Source organism: Dioscorea cayenensis, unplaced genomic scaffold (genome assembly GCF_009730915.1).
Source record: "Dioscorea cayenensis subsp. rotundata cultivar TDr96_F1 unplaced genomic scaffold, TDr96_F1_v2_PseudoChromosome.rev07_lg8_w22 25.fasta BLBR01000218.1, whole genome shotgun sequence".
Lineage (NCBI taxonomy): Eukaryota > Viridiplantae > Streptophyta > Magnoliopsida > Dioscoreales > Dioscoreaceae > Dioscorea > Dioscorea cayenensis.
In genome coordinates, this window is record NW_024086609.1 from 128,795 (window position 1) to 144,910 (window position 16,116).

The following is a 16,116-nucleotide window of genomic DNA, read 5'->3' on the forward strand; positions in this document are numbered from 1 at the left end:
TATATAACTTGGGCCGTGGGGCCCATACCACGTGCTGACGTGGCACACGCTGGCGGAGATCATGGGCTTGCATGGATTGAACCATAATCAATCTTGTGGGGTTTCCAGTTCCATCTGGTCTGGGAAACGCGTTTCTCATTCTCTCCTTCAACACTTAAGACATTTAAATCGTATATATATTGACTGCTAAGTTTTAATATGTTAAGGTTGTCTTCTTTTAAATATGTTGGTTTTAGGTTAAAAATGCGACAACAATGTGAATAATTTCAATTTAAAAGTATAATACACATATATAATTTAGAGATTATGAATTAATTATTGCATGAATTTCAACCTCAACATAAAAAAATTGAACACAAAATGTTTGACAAAGCATTGTTAATTAGGTCACAAAAATGTTGGGTAGTTCACAGAAATTAATAACACAATCATTGTAACCATAATTGCATATCAATTATAAACTTTGCGTGCAAGATTTCTAAAAAAATAAGTTTCAACTTTAAAAGTAACCTCAGCAAAATATATTTGTACCGGTCAATCAAACAAACTCATAAAACAGTTGAATATATGACTAAGACATTTGCAATAGCTATTTTTGAATATAAAACAAGAATCATTGCATTGGATACAACTGAAAATAACTACACTGACTTGCACATATTTATTCATACATATCTTAATAAACAGCTGGTCATGGCAACAATAATGCTAATAAAGTATAAGATTAATTAAAAGATGAGAAACCATCTCATAAGGGTAACGAATGACTTTTCTTTAAAAGAGCAATAAATAATCCACTATGATCCCAAAAAGGTAAAATCATCTATCTATATCATAGAGTACTCCATGCTCTCTTGCATTCAAAATTTATACTAGACATTGCACTACATCACTATAAACCCTTAGCATGGCAGGCTGTAAATGGAAACCAAATTCCATTTTACCTAAAAAAAGAAAACAGCAATAGATAGGGAAGGTTTCACCCATCTGAAAATTGCAAAAAAAGCAGGCAAAAGGCGATATTATAACGATTCAATCACATTTGGTGTTCCATACATTTCCTTTCCAAGAACAAAGAGCATTGACAACAAAAGGGGTTGGGGAACCAGCTTTCCTCGCCAGCAAACATTGTTTCAAAAGCTTCTCATTTGCAACCGCTAGCTTCATCGGATCTAACCTCAATTCCGCATACAATTATTACAAAATCATCCTCTCTGTTTGTTTGTTTTCTTTTTTTCTTTTTCTCCTTTCTTCTTTTAATCTCCATCTTATTTATATGACAACACTTCTCCTCAGGTAACAAGCCAATAGTTCTACCAGTTCAAATAAAAAAAGATGAACCAGGGAAGAAAAGCGATCATATGAAATACTTGGCAGCTGATAAAAAAGAGAAAAGGCCCGGGAAATATTAAAAATGTCAATTGCATAGAATTGATTTACTTTCTATCTAGGTGGGGCTGAACCATGTGCCCAGATATGCCCATTTCCATGGGCTCCCATGCCGGTAGGGATCATCGAAGGTGGTAATCCAACAGCTACTTGCGGAGCAGAAGAATATAAACCAGAAGAGTGCGGGAGAGGGTGTCCGCTCACCAGGGGATTGTTGTTACCTTTCCTTTGTTGAGTTATCAAATGGATTTGTCTCAGACCATCCTCGTGAATGCGCGAGAGTGTGTCAAGCTCGCTCATTGACAAGGATTCCAAGCCTACACCATAGAGCGGGGCATGACGGGACATTTCTTCTCCTAATGAAGCCTCAAGTGTTTGGATGTACTCCTGCAATGGAATCAGATAAGAAAAGTTTTTCATGTAAACCATAATACAACTAAATACGACAGAAACTCGTTTGACTTAGGTTAAACTAAGGTATTAACAGAAATTCTGCCACCTTAATAAAGATAGGAGACTCCTTGGTATTATCAATAGGATCTATTTTAGTATGGTTCGAACAGAGACATCCAAACTGGAGTTCACATGAGATGCAATGTCGACCCCCTAATCTTTTCGAAGCATAACTAGACTTAAGCAATGGATGCAAAGATATTGCATAAGTTCCCATTTCCATGCAAAAGTAATGGCATATCAGTTGAATGGCAATGTAAGATGCATTATCCAGAAATATAAAATCATAAAACTTGAACTTATAGTTGAATTTTTGACAACAGTTGGTGAATTAAATCTCAGTAACAGTAACAAATGGGATTAAAGATTTCCAAAGATAAGACATAAGAAAGATAAGTTAGATAACCACGTCAAATGATATTAGTACAGCACACAAATAGGAACAATAAGGATCCTTTGAATAGCAACTGAAAATAAGGTTTTCATGCTCCTCTGTACATGGGTATTCTAAAACCTACAGCAATTTTTCTTGATCTCCCATCTAACATTATATTCATTTCACACAATAAAATTGATATTTCAGAGATTCACAAAATGCCAAAATCAAGTATTTATATATTAGCATAATTAAAGTAATAGCCCCATATCGGTTAACTTACTAAATATACATATTAATGTTCGAGTCTCTCATCTTACAAACTTACACTTCTGGTTTTCAATTGGGGCTAGGTAATGTGTTTGGTTCACAGTTAACAAGCATAAGGAATTAAATCCGAATGCAATTGGGTGGATGAAAATTGTTTGTTTGATGGTTCGAAGATGATAAAAAAAAAAAACAATCTCATCATATTTCTTAGAGAACTTTAAATTAACGGCTCTAAGGCCACATAAAAATAAAAAAAAAACCCAAATCAAATGCAAACAAATCAACCAGAACAAAAACAATAAGCCACATGGAACAATATAAAAAGACATACTCCACTAGAACATACAACTGATAAAATATCTTGTCAAATTTTCCAATTCATGAGTTGAGAAATTTTGAATTCCCTAAATTAAGAATACTCTGCCAAATACAATGTTTAATAGCAAAAAGGAGGACATCAGAAAGAACAGTCATTGATTTACTATGACATCAACATTGAAGTAAATCCCAGCATGGGCAAGAATTCATATTTGAAAAAAAAGTATGGTGGTCAACCAGGACTTAAGAAAAAAAAAATATGTAATATAGGTTTTTTTTTTAATTAGAAAAAAGATCATGTAAGTATAATCTCTAACTCTGAAGGTGGCAATGCAATCATTTGATTTCATTTTGCATTAACAATTGCAAGTTTAATCGGTGTCAAATAAAATGACAGTCAATAACTAGACTCCAAGCAGTGAGGGCTGACAAAATGAGAGATCATTAGATATCCCAATGCTCCGCTAGTATGAAGCTATCATATCCAGCAAATATGATACCACATGAGACATGATATGCATGATCAGCTACAATCATTTAATGCAAACATTAATAATGAATCATGCACATGAGATTTCAAACCAAAAACATCAGATGGCAGAGTTCAAAGTTGTATTAGAACACTAATAATTTTTAAAGCATTAATAAACCAACCACATTAAATAGATATAGCAAATTTCTATGTCATAATATACAACAGAATGTAGCATCCTTCTTCCTTCTTTTATAACTAGTAAAAATCCTGCACCTTCCCTTTCATTCTAAAAGGAGATACTGGTGTGTGTGTGCATGAGTGCATGTGTGATTCTTGGGTGGGAGGTGCAAAGTAAAGTAAATTGGATGATGCAGATATGATAGGAACTCAAGATTTTTAGATTAAATAATTCTGAGGTTGGTATATGCCATGAAAGCTCAGTAAACCATTGGCAAATATTAACGGATAAAAAATATGCCCAGAAGTAAAAGTTTAAATAATCTTAGGAGGCGAATATATGAGGATGATGAGGTTGCGCACAATTTTACTTGCAATGCTTTTTGTTTCCTTTCTGATGCAAAAAACAGTGGATATAAAAAAGAAAAAGTATATCCTAAAATGACAATATTGTAAATGGGAGTGCTTACAAAATATAAATGTTGGTAACAAAGTAAGAGGCAAATCATGCATGAAGGCAACCATGTTAAATCAGGAGTAACTTCAATGGATGATAAGAAGAGAAGAGAGAGAGAGAGAGTTAATATAATATGGATATGCATATCATAAATATACAAATTCATTAAGATGAAAGTGGAAGAATTAAAGCTGTTGTGGCCAAAATAACTAAAGAAAGACTTGCAAAGATATGTATGAAAGAAATGTGAGACAAAAATGTGCACAATAGGTGATCATGTTGATTAAGAGATAAGATAAGAGGATTTTGTGATTAATCATGAATAGATTATATATCCATTTGCAAAACATGAAGATATGTATAATGATATTAAAGAACAATAAATTCAATTAGCTACATTTGTAAATGATAATTTTAGCACTAGTTGGCTATGCTAATTGTTCATATAGTATTATTTTCAGTAAAAATCTTGTAAGAATGCAAATTGATTACCCAACGTCACGAAGATCAAAACCAAACAGTAACTGTAATGCAATGCATAAAAGACTAAATTTGAAAGGTTCATTTCTTTGATAAAAGGTAAGAGACAGATGCAAAACCTGGCATGTCTGCAATTTTGATTCCAATCCATCAATATAGGCTTCACATCTAGCAACTTGCTCCTCTTTTTCCCGTTTTTCCCCCTCAGTTTGTCCAACTGTTTGCGTCAGTCTACGAATTTCATCTTCCAGTGATTGTCTAACCTCCTCTCGGGTCACCGTCTCTGTTGCATAGCGTTTTAGTTCTTCATCAAATCTTTTTCTAGCGACTTCTGCATTTTTTAGTCGTTCAGCTAAGGCATTCCTTTCTTTTAATACCCTCTGCAACAATCAAAACAAAAATTATTATTAGTTTTTTATCAATCTAATAGGCAAGCAGAGTTCATTTTTCTGCTCACATAAATATCTCACAAATTAAACCGTAATATTCAACATATTTTTGCTTTTTGCTGGATACACAACATAACTACTGACTGAAAATAGTTAAAAAATAAATTAACATTGATTTTCTATGATTAACAAACTTCCAAATCATCAAGAAAACCTAACTGAAGGCGGAGAATTTAATTTCAATCATATCTGAGTGAGTGTGAGTGTGCTCTTAGTTTCAAAAAAATGTCTCAATTAATCCAACCTAATCAGTAAAAGACAAAACTTGAAAATTGCCATATACACATTAATTGGAGAGATGGTAATTGTCGTTTATGTATTAATTATAGTGACCATGCAAATTTACGGTATCCACAAAGAGATACTTATTAGATACGCTATGAAATATTAGGGACATGTATGGATTATATGCAATCCACATGATAAGTTTATGAGGATTTCGGTTGAACAAATCTCCATTCTATTCCACATACCATTTAAATTTTTTCTTTTAATTTCAATTTGAATCTTATAATTTTTCAATAACCATATCATTGTGTTTTATCTTTTTAAACTCCTCCATATTTTTTTAATCTTTTTCTTATCTTTTCAATCTCAATATTTTCTTATCTTTATCTTTCTAATCATTTTCTAGTGATTTTCATGAATTTTTAAGGTTTTAACAATTAACTCAAAGTTTTAGACTTTGAATAAGATTTAAATTTCTAGTTTGAAGCTATATTTGTCTAATACAACTCGCTATAATGTGATTCATGGCATCCCATTAACACCACTAAGAAAAGATTTAAATCATAGAGTTTTCAATTTTACAAATAACTAGGTTAGAGATTTGGATCAGGAAATTTCAATATCAAAAGGTCAATATTATGCAGGTCCATCATGCATAAATTGAAAGTTAGCTACGAAACTTACAAGAACATATTACCCCAAAGAAAATGATAAGCTAATTTGCCAAAAAACTTGTTTTGCTGCCACTCCTAAGTAAAATGGGATTCTCGTGTGTATATATATACACACATGATATTTTACAACGCAATTCTTTTGTCTATTTATGTAGACATAAAGATATATATATGTTTGCGCATATATACACTATATTTATGGCCATGGGCATGTATCCAGTCTTCATTAAATTAACGGATATTCCCTGCGTACTTATCCTAATAACACTGCTTAAAATTAAATTTGAATTAAAAAAATTTCAAGTTTTAAAATTAATTAGGTTAGACATTTGGATTAGAAATTAAGTACAAAAACATCAATATTTTATGCAGATACATCATGTCTAAATTGAGGATTAGCCACCAGCTTTGCCAAAACAGCCATGCCCATGTATTCAGTTTTCCTTAAATTCACATTTGGGATAATCTCAAATACTTGCATGCTTTATCCATATCCTAATATCACTGCTCAAAATTAAATTTAAAACAAACAAATTTTAATTTTAAACATAATCCGGTAAGAGATTTGAATTTAAGATTTTCAGCATCAAAAGGTCAGTATTTTATACAAAAACATCATGCATAAATCAACTATTAGCCACCCTATTGTCAATAATAGAATTTTACAAAAACCCTGGAATGAGAATAAAACATGGAAGCACAACGGAAGAAATATCCATACTCATACTAATCATTTCATACAAGATAAGCATTTCATCAGGTATATTTACAAAACGCACTCAAACTTGGAACTGCAATCCTCCTTCGCATTCATTCAAGTTATTTAAATTAGTAATTGTATGTTCATAATTCCATTTTTTTCAGAAGAACAAATGAAATTAATAGACATGGCATAACAAGATATTTATACTATACATAAACATTTGTATCAAGATTGCAGAAGTAGGAAAAATGGAATTTACTTTGGCATAACAAGCAGCACATTTTGATACATTCAATCAATTTATATTATGTATCCTCCAATCTGATCACATAATCACACGCACATAAATAAGACAAATAAAACATAAGCATTTCACATGAGAAATGTAGGTGCAGCAGTCACCAATAGAGAAAGTTAAATAGATGTTTCTTCACAGTTCAAAAACCAAATGTTAATAAATAGTTTTAACATTTCCTCTAATTTAAGAAAATACCTTTAACTCATCACGTTTTCGAGATTTTAATTGTAAAAGTTGTGCATCTGCTTCATGAAGGCGGTCTTGAAGAACTTTCTTGTCAGCAGAAAGCTTCATAATTTCCTCATCTTTCTCTGAACGAACCCACTCAAGTTGACTCTCAATCTCCAGAATTTGCTCAGAGAGTTCCTTCTTTTCCCGAGCAAATCGATCTGTTTCAGCTTTTAACTCAGACTGCAAGAAAAGGTTAGTATCATAGTGAATCTGAATTACATATTCATATCAACAGATTACTAATGCTCCGCAGCATATAATAAAAGTACCTTAATACGACTAGCGGTTGCCTCTGATTCAGTTAGCCTTTGCATTAAGAGGGCTTTCTCTTGAGTAAAATTCGCAAGCTCTGCTTGTCTTTCCTCTTGAATACGAATATTTTCATCTTCAATGGCACAAATCTGGTGCCAAAGAGCAGCACGTTGACCTTGAGAAACTTCAGCAACCTCCCTCATCATATTTAGAACAGGCCTTGCAACTTCATCTTCTTCGCGAACAAGAAATACCAGGACGTCCATATCTATATCAACTAGCCTACAACTATCTGAAGTATTCATTGCACGGTCAACCAGCCCCTTGAGCATCCGTACCCGATAGTGATCCTCAGAGTATATTTTGAACATGATCGCATATAACATTCTCACAAAGTCCTGTACACGAGCATCCCTAGACAGAGAAAATACTTCACCTAATGCAAGAATCGATGTAAAATCATCTTCTTGAACAGGAAGCGGGTCAGTTTTTCCATCTATCAAGATTTGTTTGTTTGGTGAATCATCTATAGACCTACATTTAAGACCTAACCTATGACGTCTTTCCAATACCATAGCTACTGATTGCAGTTCAATATTTCCTCTTAGCACAGCTTTCTCTAAAACCTTTGAAACTTCAACAAATATGCCAGGTATAGATAACATCTCTATCAAGATGTAAACATCAGACATATGAAGGCATGCTTGCGGAATCTGTTGCTCCTCCCCCATATTAATCACTTCACCAGAAAGCCCATCAAGGTCACAATCAGAGTCAATATCTCGTAAAATGGCCTCTGCTACATCTGGCCATGTATGCACTGTTTTTGTGAGAACATCCAACACGCAGTGTGGGACTTCTGCACTCAAACTTTTCAACCTCGAACGAACAGCTCTGACCTGTTTAGGAGCAAGTAATTTGCAAAGAATGGATAAAATAGCTAAAATTAGGTTCTTGAAAAGCCAAAAAATGAACACTAAAATCAAATTAAGAAATGCATGGAAGCATACGGCTTGAGGAAGATGCTGGCACTGTGATGCAGCTTTGAAAACAAAACTCATAGCTGCTACCAGGGGTTCATCATTAGAATCGGTCAAAATTTCAAAAGCTTGAAATAGAACACGTTCCCAAACCTCACTGCCAAATTCCAATTGACTTAGAGCACTGAGAACCTGAGAAGAACAATTTTCACTGAGCGTCAAAGCAACATACATGTGCATGACAGACAGATTAAGCAATTTAAAAATAATTTTCTTGCTGAATCCATGCAAATTTTATGTTTATCATACTGGTAATCGCAATGAGGGCTCAGCATCTGGCTTTTGAAGGCGATCTAGAAGAGCACAAGCTGCCAGTGAATGTTCAGACTGGTCAATCAGCTTTGGCACCAGAGCAACTAAATCTGGCTGAAGATGTTTTGGTGCTTTATCTAACACTAGCGCAATCTTTTGGACAGACTCAGGCCTTCTCTTTGGTTCAGGACATCCTTGCGGCACAGCACTGTCAAGGGCTCTCAGCGAATTCACAATCAATCCCAGTAGCTCCTCTGACTGCTCCGGCCATTTTGTCTTCAGACATTATTGGCTTATAAATTAGGAGAACCACAAAACAAATAAAGGAGTTAAAATCAGAAGGTCAAAAAGAATCAATTACCTTGGATGTTCGAACAAAACTATCATCTGCAGAAAGATCCCCGGCAGATGTCTCTGGAGGAAAAATAGGCTGTACAGGGTTAGTCTTACCAGGTATTTCATTTGTATTCAGGTCAGAACTCTGTACAGCATAAGCCTGGGAAATTTCACTAATTCCAGCTTCCAATCTCTGGTACACCTGATATTGTGCAAACTCTGTTGCTTCAGGGTCCCCACTGGGCTCAGTAGGAGTGCTAGCTTCAATAGAATCAGGAGAAGGTTTTGAGCTTGTATCAGAAGAATCATAGCTCGTTCTGCCATCTGAAGATTGACAGCACTCAACCATTATATCGAGGAGCAAATCAATGATAGCTTGCTGCAATACTTTAACACCCATCAACAAATTCATTAGGCTTGGGGAATTTGTATCAACCCTCGTGGCATCTTTCTTACCCCCATTACTCCCTGAAAGTTTTGTTGGAAGAAGCAATCGCTTCACCTTAGCAGGATCATCAAGATATACACGTAAACCTGTCAGAAATCCAGCAATTGCGCCCGCATCCATAAGGAGCTTTTCCCTTAAAGTAACCTGGGGCTGAGATGGGTTATCTCCATATGTAAGATGAAAACCTGCCCGAGACAGAAGGTTTCGGAACATATCCTCTTCATCCCCACTAATCCCTTCACTGTCTTCAGAATCAACAAGTTCATCTGGATCTGTTGATAATGCATCTTGATCATCCTCTGAAGCCAAAACCTACAAAAGAGAAAAAATAAATAAATAAATAACTATGGACATTACTTTCCTATGCAACTGGCTTATAAACAAGTTCCATTCAAACAATAAAAAAATGTGAAGGTGAGATAAGATTCCATCCCAAGACAAAACGAGGATTCAAAGATTCATTTTGAGTGTGACCAGGCAAGCAATTAATCACCAGATACCTCATTCAGAAATTCATATACATGTATAGTTTCAAGGATACATGGAGAATGCAAATAGCTGCTCTAAACTTTCTGTATTATTTAAGTTTACAAATTCTACTTTTAAGGACCGTAACAATGATAGAAGTGGAGAAAAAGAAAAAAGGATGGATGGAGATGGCTGGAAATTAGTCAGATAGTTTGCAGGTACTAGGGTTGTGTTAGACATCGTGGAGACCATAATCCTAGGGCCCAAAGTCACATAGTCAATTCATATGTTCCTGAAGGACTCATTCAGACTTAGTGGCATTAGCTGCATCAGGGACAATGGCATTTGCTACATACATGAAACTGGCATAAGGCACACAAAGCAAACACAGAGAGAATTCCAGCATACAATGGGAACAAATACACCGGCAAACAAGCCCAATGAGGCCAGAAATTACAAATGGCATCAAGGGGTCTTGAGCGAATGAACTCACAAGAAATCACTAACACCGTAGCAATGAGAAAGCATACCCATGCTTGATCCAACAATTACACCTGATCAGACAAGCCATACTGTCTGTTCAAGCTTTCCACAAGATGAGGTGGATGTAAGAAGCAACTTTTATTCTCCTTTTTTTTATTTTTTTTATTTTTTGAGCAGACCATCTAACATCAAAAACTTGAATGTATATTCATCAGAAAAGAAACAAGATTCATGAAGAAATTAACAGAGAAGGGAAGAAGCTAACCACTCCCAAAAATAAAAGTTTAACAAAAACAAAATTCCAAATCCTGACCCCACACCTAAAACCCTAGTTAAGGATTTAACATAAATTCACAATCTTCTAGGTCAAAAGATATATCATTATCCAGGCAGGTTGTAGTAAATGAAGGTAACAAGATCAATTGCAACAGATTCCATCAAATAGTTAGTCCAATTCCATCTGTGAGGGTGTCAAATCTCATACGACCAATATATATAACACCAAAGGATGATAAATCTTTAATCTCTTGCAGGAGGATATTAGCTTTTCATAAATTTAGAAAACTTTGTATACCATTCCTTTTCTACTTTCATTAACCATAATATTCTAGAATCTAGACATAGCATAGCAGTGCAGATGAAAAGTAACTAAATAGAAGCTTGAAAACATATTAAAGATCCACAAAAAATTTTCACAAGCCCAAGATAATTGGGCATATCTTATATTCAGATGACATGAAAAGAAGTTCTTTTGAGCTTCAACACTGAGGAAGAGGAACATTAGGTTTCAACCCAAAAGATTCTTGGCGAAATAATTCTAGAACAACCAGGGGATATTAGGAGGGCAAAAGGCATCTTACAGTCATTTATGAAGGATTATAGAAACCAAGTTATGGAAGAAAAAAGAAGCTTTCAAGAAGAAATAAAGCAATGAAACAAACAAGCAGCAACTTCATCCTAGGATAAGTTGCCTCTTATAATCGGAGTTCTAAAAGACACCTATGGTATCAACAATATAACATGCCTCAAGTTGCATATATGTATCAAAGCCAATTTGTTATGGCAAGAGTGAGATCAACAGACATCACTCAAATACAACGTACAGGGGATGGTACCTTTGAAGGAGAAGAAGAATGAACATAAGGCAAGAAATACATCAAAAAAGAAATACTCAGAAAGAATAGAAAAACAAAGCAACGGATGGTGTGAGTTTTATTAACTTCTCCATATGTCAAAGCACAAATAAAGTTAATTGGATCAGATGCATGAGATGAGTCATGAGTGAGTTATGGAATCATCAAAGGAGGTGACTGAAGCAGCCAAAGGGAATAGGACTCTCAGGCATGCACCAGAGAAGGAGTAGCAAACCAGGCAGACTGGTTAGTTAAAAGGGCAGTAACAATAGACATGCACACAGAAAGACACTGTTTGCTAGATATACAAATACTGAAATAATACCAGTGCATTAAAACTCACCTCCAGATCAGAAAATTCAAACCAAGGACAGCAATCTATGATCTCACAGATGAAAACTACAGTGTCACGAACAAGAAATCCTGCATCAGCCTCTAGCATATCTGAGACTTTCATAAACTGAAGAACTGAATTGTTCCATGTCTTTGTACAGATGGAAGACTCCTTCCAGACAGTCTTGGCAGGATTCTTCTGATTAACCACAGCCATCCTGTAACGGACCCAAAAGTTCTTTTCTGGATCACTCCCTGCAGACTGATCACTCTCCAAATAAATGCATATTGTGTCAAATGACTCATAAACACCTGCATTTGGGCACATATAGTTAATCTTATCATGTGAGGCAAACTTAAAAACATTAAAAACAACCATTTACAAGGGTTAGGTCAGATGAGAACATTCCAAAATTTCTGAATACCTATTCGCAGCTCACAACCACCAGCTTGAAAGAACTTGCTGAAGATTTTTCGAGTTTCCATAATCTCTTTGAAGGATAAGAAATTTTCTACCTTCCAGGTGAATGAACCTCTCTTACAAATGGCATCAATAGAAGAAACTGAACCTGCATTGCTATATTCAGTTTCTTGGTCAGTTAATTCTTGCATTATTGAAGTCTCCTTCAGTATAAGAACCTCGGCAGAGAAGATAACAGTGTCCTGCACTAGAAACCCAGAATCCTGATCAAAGAGACTGGTCAGGGTTACAAACTCACGCCAGCCCCAGTCCTTTGCAGCTTTGGAGTAGCGATTCTGTGATTCCTTCGTCACAGATTTATCCTCCATCTTCTGGTTCACTACTGAGAGACGATGGCTCACAAAGCAACTCCAATCAGAAGTTGTGTTGCGTGAGTCAGTGACCTCAAGAAACAAGGAGAGGTGGCATGGTGGCTGTGACTGCCCTGGTTTCCATTAACAATGGAACAAATTGTATCAATTAAATCAGCATTACTGCCTGAACAAACCAAATTCGAAAAGCATATATACTATCTACACATTCAAAAAGAAAAAGCAAAAGAAATGCAATCACCTCTGGGGTAAACAATCAGACGGCAATCGCGATTGCCAATTTGGAACCTACGGCTTTTGACACAGAGACCAGTGATCTTCCTCTTCTTGAGGAGGTCCTTGAGCTTTGTGAAATTCTCAATCCTCCAAGTGAACTTGCCAAAGTGCCCATCAGACTTCCTCTGCCCTCCAAGTCCCCTCCCACCCAACTGTGCTTTTGAGAAGCTATTAGACTCTTTGATCACATGAAAGGATGTGCTGAAAACAGCAGTATCATCAACAAGAAACCCCGCTTCTGACCCAATGAAATCCGTCATCCTCATATAGTCATTCCAACCCAGACTGGTATTATCTCCACCCTTATTATCAGCAGCAAAACGACCATAAGAATCACGATGAACATGATTAAGCCCTGGACGCTGATTAAGCACAGACATCCTAAACAAGCACCAGCAGCTACGCTCTGGGGCAACAGCCTTCTCCGTGTCCTTGCTCTCAAGACACATAGACAAATGCTCGACCCCAGCAACAGAGCTCTGATAAACGCTGATCCGAAGATTGCACTCACCAGCAGGAAACACAGGGCTCATGATCTTCTGAGTCTTGATCATCTCGCGGAAAAGGCTGAAATTATGGACCTTCCAGGTAAACTTGCCACTCAGAACATCAGGAAGAGGTTGCAGTGCCTCAGCGCCATCGCGGGTGAAAGACACCGACTCATGGAGCACGAGGATGTCAGCAGTGATAAGGATTGAATCAGAAGGGCTGATCAAAAACCCAGACCGAGGGTCAAGAACAGCAGCGGAGGGCGTGAAATCACACCACCCATGAGACTTCTTCTTGGACGAGAACCGGTGCCAGGAATCACGGGTGATGGACTTGGAATCATCGGAGAGGTTGACAACGGAGAGGCGGTAACTAGCGAAGCAGTCCCATTTGGACGACGACGGCGAGCTCCGAGGATCAACGATCTGGAGATAGATAGAGAGATAACCAGGAAGAGCCTGCGAGTCACCTTTGGGGTAAACAAGAAGGCGGCAATCGAAGCCACCGACGTCAAAGTACCGACTCCAAAGCGCGCGAGCCTTGACGCGGGGGAAGCCGGAGACGGTCCACCGGCAAACAGCAGAGTAGTCACTGCGGCGTTCGACGGAGACAGACTCCTGGCCGCCGCCCTCGCGGAGAAGGGTGGGTTCCTCAGGGGCGGCGCCAGATGGGGTAGCCGATGAGGGAGGCAAGCTCTGGCGTTGGTCCGGCGAGGCGGCCGGAGATGAGGACGATGACGATGACGGCGCCGCCGATGAGTCGGTGTGATGAGGTTTCATTGGTTAACGGGAAGCTGGAAATTTGCTTTTGGGTCCTTGATTTGTTGGATATTTATATATATATAGAGAAAGATTAGGGAAGAAGAAGAGGAGGAGGAGATGGGGATTTTGGGAAGGAGGAAGGGGGAAGAAGGGGAGGGAGGGGGCGTAGGATAGAGGAAGGGGCGCACGAGAGGGAGGAGTGAATGGGTTTGGGTTGTAGGGGTTTTTGATTTTTATAAATTTGGTAAGGATTTAGAAATTTATGTATTTTACTGCCATTTCTGAGGGGGGTTTTATTTTTAATTAATGGGATTGAGATAGTTCTTGATATGCATATTAAAAAAAATTTATGACCATAATAAGGGTTTTTTTTTGTCTTAATTTTGGTTTTTTTTTATTTACACCCATATATATTTATATATTATGACTATAATAAGGGTTGTAGGATTGAAGGGTTTTTTTTCTTAATTTTTGGGATTTTTTTTTAAATTTTTGTCTTTGATCTTATAAAGTTGGTTGGGGACTTGAGAGAGTGTTTTAGGGGTATTTATAAATGTACCCTTGAAAGATTGAAATTATGTATTTATATATGTATATAATGGGATTTAGGTACGTAGTCCTTGATATGCACATATATGGATCTTTAAAAAAAAATTATGACCATAATAAGGGTTTTTGTCTTAATTCTTAGTTTTTTTTTTAATTTGTTTTTTTATTTATCCCATATATATATATATATATATATTATGACCATAATAAGGGTTGTGGGGCTTTTTTTTTCTTAATTTTTGGGATTTTTTTTATTTTTGTCCTTGATTTTATAAATTTGGTTCGAATTTCGGGAAGTGTTGTAGGGGCATTTACAAATGTACCCTTGAAAGATTGAAATTACATATTTACCCCATAGGTGTGTGCTTTTTTATTTTGAATTAATGGGATTGAGATGGTTTTTGTTATGCATATATATATCTTTAAAAAAATTATGACCATAAGGATTTTTGTCTTAATTCTTGGTTTTTTAAATTTTTTTATTTTTGCCAATTGACTTGGGAATTTTTCTTCAAGAAATATTTATAATTATATTTTAATAAAATTTAAAATTACATTCATACTCTAGTAAATATACTTATGATGTGTTTATATGTATACCTCATAAATCTCACATTTTACCGTCCGTATAACAAAGGAGATGATATTTTATTTTTCTCCTTACTCAAATTTTGTAAGTACATCTTAATTTAATAGACGTTGTATCTAAAATAAAAAAAAATATCTAAACAGATTCTTTTGGATTTGTACATAAAATTTTATGGCTATATCTATATCATTATTTATATATACACAATATATACATACATTCCAAATATCTTTAATCCATTTTATTCTCATTTAATTTGTTTGTGAAAAAAATATCAGTTTTTATGTGAAAACCCTAAACAGGTACTCTCCGCGGATCTATAAATAGATATGAAATAAAAATTTGAAGGTTAAACTTATATTATTTACTGGAATATACACCCAAATATTACCTAATGTGGGGTCATATATGACATTTTCTTTTTCTTTTTTTGTAAAATGAGAATGGGAGAAGTGGAAGGTTCTAGTCTTGCATATATGACATAATGTCTTGCACATTTCTGGGTTGTTTTTGAATTTTATTTTTTTTCTTTTGCTTTCAATTTGATGGATTTATTGACAATGTGATTGGACAGGGTTAGGGATTTGAACCATTTGATTTTGTTTGCAAAAATAATTTTTTTATAAATAAATTGTAAAAAAAAAAAAGATTATGTCATCATAAATGTATAAAGAAGATATTTCACTTGTGGCCCCTAAAAAATAGAGAATTTACTTGTTATCCACAGAGAACTTTTGATGTTTTTTAAATGGATTAAATTAACATTTTTCACCCCCTTATATATATATATATATATATATATATATATATATATATATATATATATATATATATATATATATAATCTCTTTTATAATCTACATTATAAAATGTAATAATACTTTATAGTTTTAACACATGATTTCTTTATTAAACCAAATTATATATCTCTGTATTT

At 35.4% G+C, this 16,116-nt stretch overlaps 1 protein-coding gene across 1 annotated transcript; it reads right to left on the minus strand.

Annotated features, from left to right (window-relative positions):
• Positions 1–994: 994 nt before the first annotated feature.
• On the minus strand, positions 995–14,188 carry LOC120253823. The gene is made up of 10 exons (XM_039262045.1): positions 12,757–14,188; positions 12,149–12,628; positions 11,734–12,035; positions 8,884–9,618; positions 8,520–8,798; positions 8,241–8,402; positions 7,248–8,129; positions 6,943–7,158; positions 4,515–4,775; positions 995–1,776 (listed from the first exon to the last, which is right to left on the minus strand). The coding sequence occupies exons 1-10, from the start codon at positions 14,057–14,059 to the stop codon at positions 1,444–1,446; spliced, it is 4,953 nt and encodes a 1,650-aa protein (XP_039117979.1). The 5' UTR covers positions 14,060–14,188; the 3' UTR covers positions 995–1,443.
• Positions 14,189–16,116: the final 1,928 nt, after the last annotated feature.